General features: G+C 49.4%; 5 protein-coding genes and 1 pseudogene across 6 annotated transcripts; 3 read left to right on the top strand and 3 right to left on the bottom strand.

Moving 5' to 3' along the window:
- Positions 1 to 710: 710 nt before the first annotated feature.
- On the bottom strand, positions 711 to 3,341 carry P175DRAFT_0529172 (uncharacterized protein; the record flags this gene model as incomplete). The annotated part of the gene is made up of 1 exon (XM_040899664.1): positions 711 to 3,341. One exon carries the CDS (start codon positions 3,339 to 3,341, stop codon positions 711 to 713), a length of 2,631 nt encoding a protein of 876 aa, XP_040757000.1.
- Positions 3,342 to 3,971: 630 nt separating this feature from the next.
- P175DRAFT_0540080 (uncharacterized protein) lies at positions 3,972 to 4,769 on the top strand (the record flags this gene model as incomplete). Its single annotated transcript, XM_040900342.1, has 2 exons — positions 3,972 to 4,071; positions 4,125 to 4,769. Coding segments are annotated over 2 exons (486 nt in total), but the record flags the coding sequence as incomplete, so codon positions are not given.
- Positions 4,770 to 6,900: 2,131 nt separating this feature from the next.
- On the top strand, positions 6,901 to 11,588 carry P175DRAFT_085420 (annotated as a pseudogene; the record flags this gene model as incomplete). Its single annotated transcript has 3 exons — positions 6,901 to 6,921; positions 7,421 to 9,421; positions 9,508 to 11,588. Coding segments are annotated over 3 exons (4,003 nt in total), but the record flags the coding sequence as incomplete, so codon positions are not given.
- A 641-nt stretch (positions 11,589 to 12,229) lies between these two features.
- Positions 12,230 to 14,845, top strand: P175DRAFT_0448472 (MFS transporter). Its single transcript, XM_040894418.1, has 3 exons — positions 12,230 to 12,834; positions 12,911 to 13,811; positions 13,877 to 14,845. Exons 1-3 carry the CDS (start codon positions 12,560 to 12,562, stop codon positions 14,582 to 14,584), a joined length of 1,884 nt encoding a protein of 627 aa, XP_040756998.1. The 5' UTR covers positions 12,230 to 12,559; the 3' UTR covers positions 14,585 to 14,845.
- Positions 14,846 to 14,881: 36 nt separating this feature from the next.
- P175DRAFT_0469006 (uncharacterized protein) lies at positions 14,882 to 17,295 on the bottom strand. Its single transcript, XM_040894987.1, has 2 exons — positions 15,302 to 17,295; positions 14,882 to 15,185 (listed from the first exon to the last, which is right to left on the bottom strand). Exons 1-2 carry the CDS (start codon positions 17,198 to 17,200, stop codon positions 15,075 to 15,077), a joined length of 2,010 nt encoding a protein of 669 aa, XP_040756997.1. The 5' UTR covers positions 17,201 to 17,295; the 3' UTR covers positions 14,882 to 15,074.
- An 82-nt stretch (positions 17,296 to 17,377) lies between these two features.
- On the bottom strand, positions 17,378 to 19,190 carry P175DRAFT_0469002 (GDP-Man:Man(1)GlcNAc(2)-PP-dolichol alpha-1,3-mannosyltransferase). Its single transcript, XM_040894986.1, has 2 exons — positions 18,183 to 19,190; positions 17,378 to 18,099 (listed from the first exon to the last, which is right to left on the bottom strand). The coding sequence occupies exons 1-2, from the start codon at positions 19,111 to 19,113 to the stop codon at positions 17,492 to 17,494; spliced, it is 1,539 nt and encodes a 512-aa protein (XP_040756996.1). The 5' UTR covers positions 19,114 to 19,190; the 3' UTR covers positions 17,378 to 17,491.
- Positions 19,191 to 19,354: the final 164 nt, after the last annotated feature.

Here is a 19,354-nt window from a genome sequence, read left to right as displayed (position 1 = left end):
TTGACTGCGGGGGGGTAAGTCGGATTCAAATGGCTCATGTTCGACGATTCTCGAGTCCGGCCCTTGTCGCGCCAAACATGGTAGGCTGCATGGTAGAGAACGCTTTTCACACCATCGACGATCACGGTTGGTTTGACGGCTTAGGGATGTACTTGCCATCACAAAGTGGGCCTGTCACATCACATTTAGTTCCGTCGCATTGGATAAGAGCAGACGAGTCGGAAGCTACAGGTAAGCAAGTTGACTGCGCCGCAGGAAGTGGGCGAGGATCACGAACCTCTCATGTACGGATCCAAGTGATCCGAAACACAACACTGCCCACTATGTTGCCTATTACAGATCCAGCGCAGATCTAAAAGTATAGCAGAACTCCAAAATAGTTCATATTTATGGACTAAAAACTGGGGATAGAACATGGCCTTGAGACTGCGCTGAGTGTTGTCTAACTCTAGGGACATAATAATGTACATAGAAGCAGGCGACAGTATTGTTTAAACTCCACGATAACAGGTCCCAAAGGCGGACGCCTCAGCCCTTCCAGAAGATGCTAGTCAAGATACCGCGCGTGAGTATTGTAGCTCACAACATAATTTACTGCTGTCCCCATCCTCTCCAGTATTTAGTGATCAGGAGTCACAAAAAAAGCTTTAGCACCTGCATGACTATCAACGTTAATAGACTTCAGACCATACCACCCTCGATCCCCACCCTCAAGTATTCCTTGAGTATCGAATAGAACGCAGGTAATCAGCAGAGATTGGGTCCATAATCTTGCCTGATTTCCGAAGACGCCAGAGTTTGGCGATGGCTTCCTCCACATCCCACTTATTGTACCCCGCAAGCAGCATTGATGCTGCGAGGTACTGAGATGGCTTTCGATGGTAGTGAACACTTCGTTTGTTAGGGGGTTTAATGTGTAGGAGGCGAGATCGGGCAATCGTATCCGAGATGTCGCCGAAGGTGTCCCGATCGTATTCTCGAGCCGTAGAAGCCAGGGTCCAGGATTCAATATTGGCGAGCTTATAAAGGCCAAGGATCTTTGTATACTGGTTGACCATTGTATTCATTTGCACGCACGCCAGGAGCTCCCTTCGCAGGGTAACCTTTTGCTCATGGCTTAGCTGGCCCTTGATATACATACGCCACCGGGCCCACAGCGCTCGGTGTTCTGGGGCCTCTAGGCGAGGCTTGGCCTTCAAGTATTGATTGATAAGATATCGCATTGAGTGGGGAGCAACCAGCCCACGGCTGGTCGCTCCATATCCCCCAGTCGCTTCTGGGTAATCCTCATCAATAACGCCTGGATGGCGTTGCTCCCATGCCAGGATATCCGGATGGGTCCCATCGATGGAGTCCGCACTGGACCGTTTTCGATCCCGCTTAGGGTGGGGATCGGACGGTGGTATGGTCTGAAGTCTATCAAAGTTGGTTTGATAGTCATACAGATTGTAGCCGGTTCTCCGCCAGAACTTCTCTTGTGACTCCCGATCACTAAATACTGGAGAGGATCCATAGAACGTGGTTATATTTGCTGGGAGACACAATCGGTTTATTTCAGCAGTCATTTGTGTTGTGAGCTTACGATACTCACGCGCGGTATCTTGACTAGCATCTTCTGGAAGGGTTGCTGGCTCTTGATAGAGCTCTGTGATCGTTGTCGCCGAACAGAGGCCACCTGCGTGGCGTTGCGAGTGTGACCACACAAAGCCAAAGGACTCTTCGTTGCGCTTCGCGGCTGCCAAAACCACTGGCTTAAGCTGTGCTCCTTGGAACTCGACTGTCTCGATCCAATGGCCGGAGTAGCATGAGGTCATGTAAATAGTTAATTTAACATTAGGGTACTTAGCAAGAATGGAAGTGATGTGTTCCGGCCGAATAACAGCATTTCCGATATCCTCCCCACTGTCCAACGGAGAAATACCAACGAGGAGCCCACCATTGGTGTCATAGTAGTCCCCAGGTGAAAATATCATGATCAAAACTCGGTCTCCGCATAGACCAGCGTCTTTGACCGTTTGTTCCAAGCGATTCAGAAAGAAGTCGCAAAGGGCTGTACCTTTTGGCCCAATAGTCACTCGATCACGGATTCTTGGAAGCAGGGCATCATCAAGAACCACTTTGCGTTCCTCGAAAGGATCTCCGTGAATGAATCCTGTGGCCCATTTGGTTTGCACCGGTTTGAGTACTGATCTGTCACCCTCGATGCCTTCCACAGTGACCTTATTTTCCCGCCCATACTTATCCAGGAGATAGTCAGGCTCTAAGCAAGTGATCCATGCCTGTGTTTTCCCCATTCCCTCTAGAACGCTGAGCCAGAGATAAAAATCGGAAACCATCCACCCATCGCCCAGTGATGGGCTCGCGGCATTCTGATCATTAGGCCCTTCATCGATTCCGAGTACAGCGACAACCCGAGTATTTTCCGTCACGTTCGGAGCACTACGTGTGTCTCTTGTAGAGACAACTGGAGAAATCTGGAGGTTCTTGCTTGCTGCCTCTGCAAGCTCTTCGCACGCCGGGTCTGCCTTGTTGAGATCACCGTTGAACTTTTCCAGGGCGCCCTTAGCGTCCTTACGGTCTACGCCATGCTTTCGCATCAGCTGTCTCGCATCATACTCGTTCTTGGCCTCTTGCAAGGTGTGGCCATATCCCTTGTCAATGATATCTTGGATGGTATCTCGCGGGATTGGCTTCCACTGCCGCATCAAAGCGACATTGACACTCCCGAGTCCTTCTTTCTGCGCGGTCTCAAATAAGACCCCATTCTCATTTTCGGGTGTTCCCTCTTTTTGCTGGATCCAACTCACTTCTTCAGGCCCCAGAAGCAAGAAATAAGCGTTTTGGGCGAGTCTCGCTGCTTTTTCTGATATGTGGCCAGCTGTCTGGGCGGAGATAACCATTTCGATTACTGATACTTCGGGTCGCCAATGTTGGCTTGCGATATGTTGGCCGCAGCCGGTAACAAAACGAAATGCTGCAACTGTTGTAACCTGTCTCGTAATGACATCTTGGGCAAGCAAGCGTTCCAGCGCATGTAGAATGTTGTCAGGGGGCACTGTGTACGGGAGTACACCTTCAGCGGCTGCCTTGTCTATCTGGATAAGGCAACGAAGATGGGACACGGTCTGGGATCGTCTCGATTTATGGCGATACAGTCCTTCTTCCTTGCATTTCAAAAATATGGCGTAGTAGTCATCGCTGTTAACAGCAGGACTAGTGTTTCGAAGGCCTCGAATAGTGCTTTCCAGGTCTTCTTGAGGAAGTTGGGTGAATTCCTTCATCTCGTTCCGGATCCCCTCATCAGTCTTCTTCTTCTCTCTCCCAATCATTTTCCAGAACATGAACGGCTAGGGTTGTAAGATCTCTATTAGTGAGTAGTAGGTGTGGTCGTGGGAACGGGGTTGATACAGAAGATAAGTCAAATGAAAGATGAAATCAAAAAAAAAACCTTCTGAGGGGTGTAACAACACTACCTCTGGCTGAGTTTGCTGATACTATGAATTCATAATGAATGAAAGAGTGAATAATATATTCACTGTCCGAAGTTCTGCAATAATAATGTAAAAAAAAGGTTAATCCTGACATCACTCACTTGATGACTCCGGGTATAACTTCCTTGTACTCTGTAGAATGATTGATTTCCCATCTGCACAGCAGTGAATATAACCAGTTAAGAGTTGTAAATGATAATAGAATAGGCCCGTCAAGGAATACCAGAAGAGAGGCAAGAGGGAGGACTATCCGGTGAGATGGCATGGCTTCTGCGACGATATTGGACAACGCCTTCTAATACAGCCACACCCTTCTGCAGCTCATAAAGCACCTCCAGAGTATTATGGGAAATATGAATGCTAATTATTGTAGGTACTCGTTTTCATAACCTCAAGTACTGGCTCATCTTTAGAGAGTTAGTTATATATTTTTATGTTTGTTAGCAGTGACCATCATCTTTTCTTCTACCAAATTCTCGACTTCTACAAATTCAAGTCGTTGAGAGCCTACACGTCACCGAAGCGTCTGAAATCTTTCGGGTTCTACTTGATAATCTCGAATACTGCGTTAAAGTGGTTTGTTGCTTCAATACCACATGTGTCCAAGAGTCAGGCTAACACGTTAGTACCTAGTTTCATATAAGGGAAATGAGCCAGGTTTCGCAGATGACGGCAGAGATCTTTGTCAATATCGCTGCGAGTCGCAAGCATACCAGGTCTTGCATGCCCACGGCGTCTGCGAGCTAGGGATAATACCATACTTTTATGGTATATTCGAGTCATTTGACCCTGATTTGCTAGGCTCTGCTCTTGAATCATTCAAGGGAGACCCAACCCCCCCATGTGCGATCCTACTGGAATATCTACGGGATGCGACAAGCTTTGAGAAGGCCAGTCTCTCTTCAGAAGCTATCGATATGGCAGTTAACGGGTTGAAGATCATCCATGGCGCGCATGTTGTTCACAATGACGCATATCCAACAAAAAAAAAAAATCCTTATCGTCCCGGGAGCTACTAGCCCACAACGCGTTGTTTGGATGGATTTTGACGTGGCCATTGTTTTTCCAGCTGAAGGAGTCCGGGGCCCCCTCGACTTGGACAATGAAGCTCAATGGGAACAAGATGTTTTTGAAAGCCGCGTTCGTAAATTGGTAGGATATATCGCCCTTTACTATTGCTCTGCTCGTCTTTTTTACTCTAGATCTGTCTAATGTTTGTCCTAGGATACTTTTATGTCTCGATATACGGGCAGCCGTGAACTATTTACCAAGAATGGACAAATCTGGATCGGGGAAAGCTGTGCAGAACATCATGTGGCCGCTGGTGCAAGGGGAAGAATGGGCCTAATCCAGAGACCAAATAAAACCTAGGTGGATTGATTTCATATACTCCATGTCAAGATAAGAGGGTGGAAGGGTGGACGACCAGGCTGGTCTGAAGTGGAGGGGCTGGAGATAGCTACCGGTACTGCGTACAGAGGGGTCGCCCACCTTTGGCGTTACTTTTTTTTGCCTTGATTTGACTGAGTACAATATGTAAACAGCCGGAATAGCAGTGATTTTCAGCCCCGATTTCACAGGTTTGCATGTTCTATTGTATTTGTAATTATATTCACATCGAAGTATTCCGCAGAATAACATGGCTGTCATGCATTGAAACGGTAGTAGTGATGTGATGCCTTGCCATGTGATGAACTCGATATGATCTGTCGGTGTACCCAAACCAGGGTAGTATATTCTTACCAGGGCATAAATAACAAGAGGAAGAAAGAAGAAAGGAGGGCATCGGGCAGCAAGTAAATACAGGTGGTACAGAGTATGTACTCAGTGTAGGATGTTGGGATCGAATGAGGCATTTTTTGTTTCCAGCATCTGCTCTTCATTTACCCAATTTCAGATGAAACCGTTGGGAGTACAGCTTGCAAGCCCAAAAAGCAGCCCTACTGGGAATTCATGCACAGCCTCGTTGTGGGGTTGCGGTGGCTTCGGCTCGGAGAGTTACCTGGGGAGGGAGAATATGAAGAATTTACAGGGTACATACCGGAGTACAGGCTTGTGAAGATATTGATCAGGGTGCATCGTTGAGGATTCCGATTCCATCATGACGTGACGGTGAATGGAATAGGAAATCAAAATCACAACAATTTTCCATAACCTTGAAATATTCCAATCAAAAATATTCCAGTTGGGAGACAGAACTTATTGAAAAGAGTCGGAAAAGAGGAAGCAAGGGCAGACAGAGCATTGGCCATCGCAATTGGTACCTTATCAAAGCTTGCAAGAAGCTACGAGCCAGCAGGTTGATCACGTTGTGCAATGATTGGTGGATTGAAATGAATGGATCCTGCGGTGTGGAGATGGGGATAGGATGCTTTGACTTGATAATGGTTCTTATTACTCCGTACTATCTCTCTCTCTTTCGTTTGACCTGGGTTCCGGAAGGATCGTTATTTTGGATATCCGGAGTACGGAGTGCTGCCTGGATGCGTAGATATAGGTATACATAATCCGATATCAACCCCCAAGTTATCAGTAAAAACTGATTAGGTATTGATTAATAGTTATAACATACTCCGTATCTGAAGCCTGGAGGAGACACGGAGTAGGCATGCAGAGTGCATTCCAATCCTCATATCGGAATGGATTCATCTCTCAATTTCAAGGTTAGAGCCTCGATTGACCCCCATTATTCACCGTTTTGGGACATTATTTGTTGGGAGGAGGTGGAATACCCCGGAAGCCCGCTTTAGTTCCGGTCGTAATAAAGACACATCACATCCAGGATTAATAATGGTATTCTCAAGTGATCCCGAGTAAGAAGACGGTAATACTAGGGGGATTTTCCTTCTCTCGATGGGGTTTGTGTGGTAACCTAACATCCCTAGAGAAAGTTGAGAATTCCCTACCCTTGTACTCCTGTCAGCACCTGTAGGGAGTAGAGGAGTACAGAGTCGATCTTTGAGTGAAACAGGTTGAATTCATTCATTTCCCCCCTGATAGGTTCTGATAGGCTTTGTAGAGGGGGTTGATGTTGCATTTTCGAGGCAGTCTTTGACTTCATCCGAATCAATCGGTTATCTCCCTCGTTCCATCTGTGAAAGATTTTGGTTAGTCTAGACCGATAGTAATGGAGAAGTACCATACCATCGGATCTCTTTGCTTTTTCCCCCCCCGATAGACAAGAAGCTAGAGAACTAGAGAAGAGCAGTGGACGAGTAAGAATGTAAAGAAACTAGGAATAGAAGAGAAAGCGGTGAGCGTCCGCGTCATTCTCCTCTTTCTCCCCGTTTTTCTCGCTCTTTCTTAGCCTCTTCTTTAACACACTAACTAAACCAGCCTACTCTGCTCTCTTTCTCGTCATAACTCCTTCCACTATTCTCAACGCTGATTTTTCCCTTCCATGGTCAGGGTTCCTCCCTAATTCCAGCCTGTAAGCTGTCCTTGCCCTGGAACGTGCTGGAGCTTCCTTGCTCTTCTCGCTTTACTCTCTCTGTTCGATTCCCCCCCTTCCCAATCAATCAATCAATCAATCACTCAATCAATCATCTAACGCAGTGACGCCAGATCCCATCAACCTTCCAGCCTGTTTCTCTTCCATCTCCGGAGTTTCGTGACACTTCGTTGTTCCCCCATTGAACTGGAACGCCAACCATCGTCGTTTTTTTTTTCTTCCTTCTCGGCTCCTTTGACCTTGCTCTCTCCCTGCACCTCCCGACCAATGTCCTCCCCATGTCAAGCCCTCCATCTGCATCTGGGAATAACCCGTCGACACCCCCGGTGACACCTGCTGCAGCTGCCCAACATGATTGCTCTGCGGCGCCTGGGTTCCTTCACGGCAATCAGCGGCGCCACCTCAATATGCACCAAGCTCCGTCGCCATCCCGCGCTGAATCCCCCACGGCTCGTCAATGGGCTAACCCGCCTGCTAGCTTTGCTCTAAAAAGGGCTACCACCGCTCCCCTCGAGGTTGCTTCTTCCTCTTCTTCCTCTTCTCGCCCGGATCGCTCGTACAATAGCCCCCAGCTGTCCGAGAGGGATAGCATTTTTGCTACTCATTATCTCCCTTCCGAGAACGAAGCTGCCAATCTACCGCAACTTCCACCCGTGAAGGACGGTGATGATGATGATCATAATGTTGCCCGTCATGACGCCCCTGCAAACTTGATTTTGGACCTGGAAAATGTGTCTTCTTCTCCCGTTTCGCTTACCTCTGCCAAGGTTCTTCCCTACCACCATCGCGTCGACGCCTCCCACATGGAAGTTGACAGACTCAGGGCCCATCCCCTGCGCTCCGCTCCGCTCCTCCCTTCCCACCCTTTCTCTTTGCCACAAGTCGGCTCCGATGTAATCTTGGGGGAACAAGTCGAGTTTCCCGCCAGAGGTCCGCAGACTCTTCCTTTTGGGAGCAGCCTCTCACCTTCTCGCCAAAAGCCCTTGCATGGTATTGCGTCGGGCCTCGCTGCGTTAGAGGCCTCCGGCCGCACCCTTCTCCCATCTTCCCTGAGTGATGATTCTTCACAGCAAGCACGTCGATTGATGGTGTCTCCTTCGTCGGACCATCGGGCTACAGGCGCTAGTCCTGGGACCAGCTCCCATCAACGGGGAGGACAACCTGCGTGGGATAACGCCCAGGAGCCAAAAATTGAACGGAGCCCGAGCCGCAGCCGACGGGGTAGGATGGAACACTCAATCGAGGCGAACCTAACCAATGCAGAGCCAGCTTCCCATGTCCGGAGTCGTAAGTCTAGCCATTATCTAGGTTTATTCAAAGAAAACACTGCCACTTCCCCGGACCGCAAACGCAGAGACGATCGGGCAGGAAAACAGGAAGAGTTGTTCGATCTATATGACAAGCAGCAACAATCGGAACACCACAACGACCATCGTCACAGACATGATGATGGCCATGGACCCAAGCCGCATGAAGCTTCGGCGCTTCGCAGTTCCAAGAGCCTGTCACAGCTCTCACTAGCCAATATCCCGCAGATGAATCCGACCACAGGCACTGAATTTTACATGGATAATATGAGTGAAGGCATTGCAAAGCCCCAACCCAAAGCTCTACCTCGGAACCTCTTGGAGGAAATTCGGAATTTCCATTTGACTCCCGGGGGAGCTCACGGTGCATCTTTTTCGAAGAGCATCCCTGCCCAGTTTTCCGAACGGGCTCGGAGCTATTTCCCCAGGGATGCACTCTTTGACTCACGTTCGCCTCTGTCGGATACGGATCGGAGCCAGCGCCGTGGATCTGGCCAGCTTGACGATGAAGAAGATGAACAAATATCATCGGCTGTATATTTTCCACATGAACGTGTTACGATATCGGAGGAAGTCGCTCCGATGCACACTTTGGAAGCAGGGGGCCCGCATGATGTACGGCCATATGATATATCGGCGCCAGAAAGTAGCGACGTTCTAATGCCAAAGAACCATAATGCTCCCGAAGAGCAAGAAGCTAATCATGTGGATATATCCCTCCGATCTAAGAATGACAGTAGAATCCTGCATGGCGACCTCCAGGACAGCCAGCTTCCACTAGAAGAGCTTAATGAGAAGTCTATTGATTCTATATCCCAGCGCAATGCTGAGTATTCAACGTGCGAAGATTCTGAACCATTATCTGCGGATGATAGTGGGATGTCTGTTCGTGATGAAGAGTCCAGCGTGACTGATGAGGCAGAGGTTACGCCGACGGCGACTCCCACGCAACGCCAACGTTTCACTCGCCCTCCCCGCCCTCGACGCACGTCGGGTCCTGTAACTCCCGTTGGAGCCGTGGAATTAAAACCATATCGGCATCAAGTCGGCGGTCATACAACGGTGTTTCGATTTTCTAGGCGTGCTGTATGCAAACAGCTCAACAACAGAGAAAATGAGTTTTATGAGCGTATTGAGCGCAGACACCCGGAGATGTTGATGTTTCTTCCCAGGTGCATAAAACTTTCCCGTCTTCGCTTTTGCTGGTTTAGTGCTTTACAATTTACCGGTTTGCTAACTGATCCCCTATCTTGAACAGGTACATTGGTGTCCTGAATGTGACTTTCTCAAAAACCTCTAAACGATCTAAAAAAGGTTCAGAAGATCACCCAGAGCAAACCGATATAGAAAACTCAACGGATGATCCCCAGGGCATCAAGATGGATCAAGAATCCCATAACCACTTGCAGAAGTCTTCGGAGTCTGTGGAAAAAGCGCGCATTTTCAGTCAAAAGCAGGTGACGGGTGTCATTCCGAAAGTGATACTCGAAAATAATCGTCATATCATTCCTGCTGATCTGTTTTCCGGACATCAAAGACCACGAACCTCAGATGATTCAACTATCAACGGGCAACAGTTCCCAACAAGAGCTGGAGCAGTGACCCCAAGTCAATCATGTAATGGTAGCTTGGATGACAAAGCCTCCTCAATCGTGAAAAAGATCTGGGGTGCTACAACAGTCAATCGGAAGCTACAAGAGCAGGTCCTTAGAGAGGTCTTCAGTCCTCCTACCATTCACCACCATCGTCGCCACGCTCGAGGCCATCTCACCTTACCAAGAACGTCCTCTGATGGCAATCGTAGGGATATCAATCTTTCCCAAGATCGAGCCTCACGCAAGCCCCGTGGTGGCGAGCATGCCACATCACCGCTGTCGAACGCAATTGATCTCGCGAAGCAAGGTGGCGATGGCCCTGGGTTGTCATCGTCAGCTTCCACAGCACTGGAAGCTGGTCACAAGCGTCTAGAATCGATACGCTTAGAAGATTCCCCAGCACGCTCTAGTTCTGCATCAGGCACCCGACGAGTTCGACGTCGGCATTCTGGGAGCGGTCTGCAAAGGCGAGGAACGATGGACTCGAGTAACGGTGGGGGGGATTTGATGTTTTTCGAAGATGAGGGATATGGAGGTGACAAAGAGGATGATATATTTTCGATGGAAAACGACACCGCCCTAATGTCCTCTTCGGCGCCTCAAGGAAGAAAGGTTTCGAGCCCTGCGTCACCAAAACAAAAGACCGTCGAACCTGAACATGACGAGCTGCCTTTCGCATATAATCCGATTGCAAGCTCGTTCAAGAACCCTCCGATGTATTCCGAGTATGCAGATAGTACATCCCTTCAACTCCCTTCAAATCCTAAAGAGGCACAGACAAGAAAGGATGACAGAGTTCAATTCTTCCTGCTCCTGGAAGATCTGACCGCTGGGATGACTAAACCCTGTGTTCTGGATTTGAAGATGGGAACCCGCCAATATGGCGTTGAAGCTAACGAGAAAAAGCGCAAGTCGCAGAGACGCAAGTGTCAGAACACTACTTCCCAACAATTGGGCGTCCGATTATGTGGGATGCAGACTTGGAATGTGAAGAAGCAAGAGTACACCTTTGAAGACAAGTACTTCGGTCGAGATTTAAAATCTGGCCGCGAATTTCAAGATGCACTGACACGTTTCCTGTATGATGGGGTTTGCTATACGAGTGTCGCTAAGAAGATTCCGATTATCTTGGAAAAGCTGGCGAAACTGGAGAACATGATCCGCAAACTGAAGCGTTACCGCCTTTATGCTAGCAGCCTTCTGATTCTCTACGATGGCGAACAAAATCCTTCCCAGAAAACCCCTCAACCTGAGGCTGAGTTGAATAACAAAAACGATCACCATCACAACAAACGGAGCCCATTACAGCGCCGGGCGTCCGACGATGGGCATAAGAAGACTGATGTTCAATTAAAAATTGTTGATTTTGCCAATTGCGTTACTGGTGAGGATGAACTCGCTCCAGATGTGCCCTGCCCCCCTCAACATCCCGACGATATTGATCGTGGTTACCTGCGCGGCCTCCGAACCCTGAGAATGTATTTTCAACGGATTATGAGGGAAGTCAGTCATGATGAATATATTGAGAGAGGTGAAGGCGAAGTCATTGCTCTTGGATCCCAAATATCCGGCAATAATCATACGTCTGACCGCTACTGGGATGACACTGTCATGGACCATGACCCTGGAGAAGTCAGCCTCTAGAACGCTTTTCGCTGCTTGAATTACCCCTTTGAACCTGGAATCTGACCATGGTACACTGTTCATTTCCTGTTTTAATTTACTTATCCCCCCTCCCCCTTCTCCCCCTTTCATGCATTTCCCTCGGTCTCTAAACTGGAGTTAAAACGGCTTTACATTTTTCATATCTTGTTTGATCAAAACTCATTCAGGGATTAAGGATATGGCGTTCAACGCTGCATGGTCACGGTTTAGGGGCTATTGTTCTTTCTATTTCTCTCCACCGCCGCCTTCGTTATTCAAAAGATCAATGATATCAAAAGCATTGCAACAGCTCCGGTGGAGATCTACTATGTCTCACGGCGACAAACGATATGACGACCGATCACGGCATATTTTCTTCTCCAGCAGCATTTTCTGTTGATGCCTGGTGCATGACAGAAGGGTTCATTTTCAAGCTTATTTCATTCTCATGGCTTGTATGAAATTGTCCTTTTTTTTTTTTTTTTCCCCGTCTGTTCTCTCGGACACCTTGTCTTCATCTTATACCATCCGGGAACTAGTCCGATTCCTGGACCTTGTTAAGTTCTCACATCATGGGTCTTTATTTCAATGGGTTTGTTTGTGTACATAAAATGTAGCCAAAGTTTAGACAAGAGGAAGATAATTCAATGTTTCTCTGTGGAATTATTCCGGGGGAGTTGATAAGCCGACAAAGATCTCACGTGGATGGACGATAAGCGGTGTATCTCTTTCGATGACGCTCTCCTTCTTCTTTTCTCTCCTCCCTCTCTCACGCTTCCTCTTTCCTTCCTCTGTCTCCTCGCTGTTCGCAGCAAATCCGTTGACTGGATCACGGCTTCGGTGAGAATTATTTGAATATTTTTAGCCTCTGTCGGGACTCTCTCCGGGTACTGTTGAGCATACATACATCCATCATCATCATCCCCTTCTTCACCTAGCTCGGCTCCGAATATCGGAGCGACGGAAGTGACTCAACTAACCCTCTCTCCAGAGCTAGCTAGGCACCGTATCTATACACAACTCCGCACCAGTCGGCTTATTGGTTTGAGCAAGAGCTGGGCAAGCAGCATAATGACAGTCTCTAACGCTCAACCGCACCCGAAGATCGATAAACGAGATTTTGATGCCAATCGTCACATACAGAATGGGAACGACTCATTTCCCCAGGAGGATCATGCCTTGCTTCATTCGCGACCCGAGTCCAGCCTTTCCACAGGCAATCGATATAGTGAGAACGAGGAGGGGCTGCTGAATGATGTGGTGGAGGAGATTGTGGAAAGAGATCGGCGCAAGATGGCGAGAGAAGTGGTGCGAATCGGTAGCTTTATCTGGGGAGTGATAACCTGGTATGCGCAACGTTTCTATCCAATGAGCTACATACTTATTCAGCTGATGTACTAATTAATGCCTGGTTTCGTTTAGTCTCGGCGCTGGAAGCATCACTGCCTTTTCCCTTTACGGGCCCCTACTCCTGACCCGTCTACACTATACTCAGCTACGGGTGAATGAGGTTTCCATTGCTGCAGAGATTGCAATGTATCTCCCAGTGCCGGTAGCTGGATACCTTTGCGATCGATATACACCATCGCCGCTCGCTTTGTTCTCCGGGATTACCTTCGGTTTCGGATATCTCCTTGCTGCATTCACCTACAAGAGTGGACCACCTGCTGACGCTGGCGGAGACGGGTGGCCCTTTTGGGTGATGATTGTGGCGTTTGTTGCGATTGGAGTTGCTACGTGCTTCATGTATTTGGCAGCGGTGACAACTTGCGCGAAGAACTTCGGTAGGGGCCAGTATAGGGGCGTTATGCTAGCTGTGCCTATTGCTGCCTTTGGTCTTAGCGGCATGTGGCAGAGTCAGGTGGGAACATACCTTCTTTGCGAACGGCTGGAAGACGCCAGCGGTGGCGACGTTGACGTGTACAAATACTTTGTATTTCTTGCAGTCTTGCTTTTAGGAATCGGCATTATCGGCACTTTTGCATTGAGGATTGTGGACGAGGAAGAGGAAAAGTACATCGACGAAGCGGTCGAGGAGCTCGAGCGAAGCGGCCTGTTAACAGAAAGCGAATTCTTCCAGCCACACGGCGATACATATGGAACTTTTTCTCAGGGCGAGCCCGATGATGACCTATCGCTAAGCCAATCGGAGGCAAGACGGGAAGAGGCAAGGCGCGAGAAGGAGAGAGAGGAGGAGGAGCGCAGGAAGAAGAACTGGCTATTGAATTATGAAACAAGGAGCTTTCTCGCAGACCATACGATGTGGTGGCTTGCGCTGGGCTTCTTTTTAGTGACTGGGCCCGGGGAGGCCTATCTGAATAATGTATGTCCTGCTAATATACCAGCTCAGCCGAGGTGGTTAATTGTCTCCTACTGACTATTACCTAGCTAGGAACCATTGTCCAGACACTCAACTCGGACTCGAGCATTCCGGATCACACCCATCCAGCCGGTCTCCCATCTACGCACGTCAGCATTATTGCTCTCACCTCAACTTTAGCCCGCCTCCTGACAGGCTCCCTCTCCGATATCTTTGCCCCCCGAGCCACACCCAACCACTTCCCACCCTCTGATGACGCCGAAACCTCCCCCTCGCAACGACAACAGCAGCAGCAGCAGCAGCAGCAGCAACAACAGGACGTAAAAAAATGCCCCACCTTTTCTCGCCTTGCTTTCCTGATCCCATCCGCCCTCCTTCTCTCCGCGGGGTTCCTCCTCCTCGCCACCCCACTCCCCATGCACCACCCTGAACTCTCGCACCTGACCACCGCCCTCGTCGGCCTTGGTTACGGCAGCGCCTTCTCGCTCGTCCCCATCATCATTTCTGTCGTCTGGGGCGTCGAGAACTTCGGCACAAACTGGGGCATCGTCGCCATGGTGCCTGCCGTCGGCGCCGCAATGTGGGGTATTATCTATTCGCACGGGTACCAGCATGCTGCGGACCACGGGGATCCAGGTATTCCAGAAGATGGACAGTGCCATGGCTGGGGGTGTTTTGGACTTTGGGCTGTGGGTTGTACGGTTAGTGTGTGGGTGGCCGTTGGGGCTTGGGTTGTAGCTTGGTGGTCCTGGAGGAAGAGAGGTGTTGTTGTTTAATCCTCTCCTCTCCTATTTTTTTTTTTTTTTCCTTGTTCGTTAATTTCCAGGCGAGTTGGTTAGAGACGGGCATTGTTTATTTTTGTTATATATAGCGAGCTGCTTCTTTTGTATCTTATTCAAAGTTGCATAGTGGGTAGGTAGTTGGGATATACTGATGAATTAATTGGGTAGTTAGTCTATTGACTAGGATTCTGGCATGACAAGTACCTGGGGGTAGGTAGTGATCAACTATGTAAAGGTAAAGGTTAGGTATATCATATCATGCACTTGATAATATCAAACAAATCCCCCTCGAAAAAAAAAAAAAAAAAAAAAAAAAGCAAGCCTGCATTGCCCAATAAGGTCCTACCTACCAGCTTACCAAGCGCCAAAGCCCCAAGCAGTAACTTAGGGTACAGTCTAAAGCGCCAATAAAGGTATCAAGTATACCACCAATACCCAGGTATGACATGACATGACATGCATCTCGTTACCAAATGATAGAGAATCAAACATCCGTAGAGGCCGGGTCCAATCCCATAAAAACTTTATACAACCGTTTGCTTGCCGCCGGTCCGATTCTCGAATCGGTAATGGCACCGTTCCTATTTGCCGATTTCTAGACAGAACAGATGAATGGGTCAACAAGCATTTCAAACCTTTACCCTTAAAAGGAGGGAAAAAAATCCAAATCAAGGTACAGAAAGAGCAGATAGGGAAGGAAAGGGACACTACCTTTACATCCTCCAGCAGGCCCGGTCCCTGTCTCCTCATGGCACCCACTAACTCTACTACATTCGGGTATTGGTTGGTTACACCGTAAGCCATAGATGCGGTGACGCGATTGACTTCTTGCAGCATCTTGACAAACGTGTCGGATTTGTTTTCGCCTGGTTTGACCTGTCCGCCGTCCATGCAGAAGGCGGAGTCGTTCCCGTTTATACGTTCGCGGCGGTAGGGTACGGTGGAGATGTGTTCGGTGAAGGTTTTGATCCATTCTGCGGAGTCTGGCGGGGAGCTTGTATGGTGGATGAGACAGACATGGGTCACTTGCAGTTGGAGGAGAGCGTCCTCGATCGTGTCGTCATCCACTGGGGGAGTGGTTTCTGGTTTGTTTGCCGTGGTTCTCTTGCGGCGGGATGAAGTAGATGCAGCGGTGGTAGTGGCGGTGGAAGTAGACGTAGACGTAGATGATGTAGCCTGAACTTCGTCTAGTTGGCGGCGGAATTCAGCTTGGTAGGCTCGGTTTCGCGAGTTCGTGTTCTTGCGCATCCAGAGTGTGAGGCCTTCAATGAGGTAGATCAAGGTACAGTCCGGGTAAGCGCTTTTCACGCGAAGAACATGCAGCTCTAGTTCGCTGGGAGAATCCGAGGAACAGTCCACAGGGGCAATGACCATATCAACAAACTCCTGGGCCGTCAAAAGACAGAGGACATGCTCTTCCTTGCGGATGAAGGGGGGACATGGCTCCCAGTATCCGAGGGTATCGTTGTACTTGGCCGTCATTTTCCTGCGCCATTTGACAATGTTTGGAAGAGGGCTTGTGAAGAAGGAATGATCTACCCCGAGTCTTCGCATATACTCTACAGTTTGGTTGCCCACACTGGTCTCCTCGAAACTCGAGGCAAGGTCAATGATCATTTCTGGCGTGGAGCCCTTCTTATCGACTTTGAGCTTGTTCACCTCCGCAATATCAGCAGCCAGCTGCTTCTCCTTCGCTTTTTCCTCCTTCAGCTTCTGTTTTCGCTCTTTGTCCAACTGTCGCTCGCGATCTCGCTGGGCCTTTGCTTCTTCGCGTTCTCTAGTTTTAGTTTCTTTGTCTACGCTGCCACGTTTGGATGTGATCGTAGTTGTCTTCTTCCGGGCGCCGGGTGCTTTTCTAGGCTCAGGAATCTCGTCTGGGTCGTCGTCATCCCGTACAGGTTCAGATGTTCTATGTCTCCGAGGCTTCAGTTTCGTATGTGTCTCGCTAGCCATATCAGATTTGGACCGTTCCCCGAGACTAGCTAGTAAGTTCGCCGTTCGGCTTGAAAGACCGTTTGCGGTGCATTGTGTTTCCACTACTTCGTCAGGGAAGGCGAACAGTCCGTTCGGATTCATGGGGTCACTAAAATCCTCTGTTTCATCTCTCCAGCTACGTCTTCCACTCCTGCGCCCTTCCTCGGCATCACCAACGAGATCATCGATATCGTCAACGTCGTCAATGGCGATGGCGGTAACCGGTTGTTGATGTTTCCTCCGTGGACTCAGATTCCGCTCTGGAGCCGAAGAATTGAATACAATCGGGTCAGATTCTAGTTCCCAGCCCTGTCTTTTCGAAGTTACTGGTTTGCGAGCAGAGCGACCAACGTCAATGTCATCCGAGAATAGAAAGAGAGAGTTCCGCGGCGATAGCGCGGGATTATTATTCGGAAAATCCGGTTCATGGCTCAAGCGCTTCCTCTTGGGTGGGTTCTCAGCCAAATCATTGTCGTAGGCGCGTAACTGGATGTCGATGTCGCTAGAGAAAAACGATATCGAGTTGAGGTCGGTAGGACCCGGTGGACTAGAATGGTATCTTCTGATGGATGGCTGCTCGCGTGTTTCTGCAGGAGGAGGGGGGGTAGAGGAGAGGAGGCTGATCACCTCTGGCATTTTCTATTTTCTCTCTCCAGGTTTGACAGAGTTGAAGAGAAATGGGAATTTGGGGGATTCACGTGTTGGATTTCACGTGTCGCGATGTCTGTCGAATTGTACTAGTCCAAGTTAGGAAGTAGACTCGACTATGGATGTAAAGAAAGTGGGAATTCGTTAACGAACAAATCAACAGATCTTGTCAAAGTCGACTCTTCCTTCCTCTAGGATATCATGGATCCCCTCCTCGTTTTCTAGAAAGGAAGGCGGAGAACGTCCATAACATGGGTATTATTAGGTTTAGTATGTACATTAAATCATCCGCAGGACTATCACGAAAATCACAGAAAGCGCTATCCCAGACACGGCCAAGAAGACGAGGATCTGCTGGAATCCGTTGAACTGGCGTCGCTCACGGCCAAGCATATCTGAGATTTCGTGCTCCAGTTTCTCGCCCATGGCCGTAAGAGAGAATTCGCTTTCTACCCGCTTCTTCGCGAGCGCTGACATGCGGTCCAGCTCTTCCTGGTCCATCTCATAGAGTACCTTTCTAATGACAGCCGTCCAATCAGCATCGACCTTTGCGTCGCGGAGCCAGCCCGTTTCGCCTTCGACGATTGTCTCCAACGGGCCGCCAGTGTTGGAGGCCAGAACCGGGATACCCGCGCGCATTGCCTCAACGGGAACTATACCGAAATGCTCGTTGATGGGTGTGTAAAGGAGAAGTTTGGCTTGCGAGAGCAGCGTGTCTCGGAACGCTGTAGGTACAGACGGGAGGAACAGAACATCTATCGAATCTGGGACGGAGAGCGCCGATACCACGGTCTTGGACGTCGCAGTCTGCAGCCCAAGCCCAGTCGCCAGTTCATCCAGCTCTTTATGGTACTGGACGTTCTCCTGGACTCGATTATCGTAGCCCCCTGTTGTAAGATAGTCAGCGTCCATCAGCCAGCAAAAAAAAAAAAAAAAGGTAAAGCAACAGCCTAGATGGTAAGAGACATACCGGCAATAACCAGCCTGGTCCCTTTCCGTTTTCCCTTCCCAAGACCATAATACGCTCGGATGGCAAGCGCAAGATCTTTCTTTCTCTCGAACCGATTCACGCTCAAGATAATCTTCTTCCCGGCCCAGAGCCTGCCCTCCTTGTGACTAGATGATGACCTCGTCTTCTCACTTCCCAACGGAGCACCAACATCCACGCAAGGATAAACAACACTCACGTCCCCCAATTCCCCACTCCCAAAGACCTCCCGCACAACCCCCCTCGTGAACCGCGAGTTCGCCACAACTTTGTCCGCAGCACTCATCGCCCACCCTTCAAACCAATCAAACGGAAAGCGATAAAGCGACTTGGCCAACATCAACAGCGAGCCGCCCTCGTCGCGCCGCGCAAGCAACTGATCCGGAAAATGGCAATAAAACAGAATCCGCTGCTTTCCTTTCCCTGGTTTTTGTTTCTGCTGCTGCTGCTGCTGCTGCATCCGCGGCCCGAAAGCCTTCAAGAAAGGCACACAAGCCGGAACCTGATCCACGATGAAGATCTCATCTCGATCCCCATCCTCACCCTCACCCTCACCCTCACCCTCACTACCATTGGCCTTTGCACCCCCAGTCTTCCCAGCTAAATCCCCCAAAAGCTCCCACCCAAGATGCAGCTGTCTCAGAATCGCCATGAGCACAAACAACCGCCCGCCCACATGCGCAGGAAACACCGTGTGGCCGCGAACTCTCACATCCAGCGTTCCGTCCCGCGCTTCTTCAAAGCAATGCGCCTCGTCCCGGTGCGACGTGTAGATCGTGACGCTGTGTCCGTTCTTCTGCAGCGCAAGCGCAACGTCAATGATTAGCCGTTCTGCGCCGCCGATGCCCAGGTCGGGGTGGATGATTGTGATATTGGCCGGCTGTCTGCGAGGCGCTGCGGTTGGGCTCGGCATGGCGAGCTCTTTATCTTTTCTTTCCCTCCCTCTTTCTGTTGGCTTTCTTTTGGGGGGGGGGAGGTTCAACTTGTTCTTTTCGGATGTACTAGCTGTCTACCTTGAAGCCACGCGGCCAGAAGAACTACGTCATGTGCTTAGTCATCATCTAGATTTTAACTAGTTATCCCGTTTCGTTTTGTTTCGTTTCGATTGTATTGAATTGGATTATAAAGGATTCAGTCAGTGTTGTTCGGTAGGA

The sequence above is a fragment of the Aspergillus ochraceoroseus genome, assembly GCF_002846915.1.
Source record: "Aspergillus ochraceoroseus IBT 24754 chromosome Unknown P175scaffold_1, whole genome shotgun sequence".
NCBI lineage: Eukaryota > Fungi > Ascomycota > Eurotiomycetes > Eurotiales > Aspergillaceae > Aspergillus > Aspergillus ochraceoroseus.
Note: the sequence above shows the minus strand (reverse complement) of the source record. Positions and strands in the feature narration are given on the sequence as shown.

Bases quoted from the DNA above. Each gene is read 5' to 3' on its own strand.
- P175DRAFT_0448472 (XM_040894418.1), top strand. From the start codon at position 12,560: ATGACAGTCTCTAACGCTCAACCGCACCCGAAGATCGATAAACGAGAT. The intron at 12,835-12,910 runs GTATGCGCAACG...GGTTTCGTTTAG, and splicing joins ATCTGGGGAGTGATAACCTG to TCTCGGCGCTGGAAGCATCA. The intron at 13,812-13,876 runs GTATGTCCTGCT...ACTATTACCTAG, and splicing joins GGGAGGCCTATCTGAATAAT to CTAGGAACCATTGTCCAGAC.
- P175DRAFT_0469006 (XM_040894987.1), bottom strand. From the start codon at position 17,200: ATGCCAGAGGTGATCAGCCTCCTCTCCTCTACCCCCCCTCCTCCTGCA. The intron at 15,186-15,301 runs GTAGTGTCCCTT...TGTTCTGTCTAG, and splicing joins GCCTGCTGGAGGATGTAAAG to AAATCGGCAAATAGGAACGG.
- P175DRAFT_0469002 (XM_040894986.1), bottom strand. From the start codon at position 19,113: ATGCCGAGCCCAACCGCAGCGCCTCGCAGACAGCCGGCCAATATCACA. The intron at 18,100-18,182 runs GTATGTCTCTTA...ATCTTACAACAG, and splicing joins GACCAGGCTGGTTATTGCCG to GGGGCTACGATAATCGAGTC.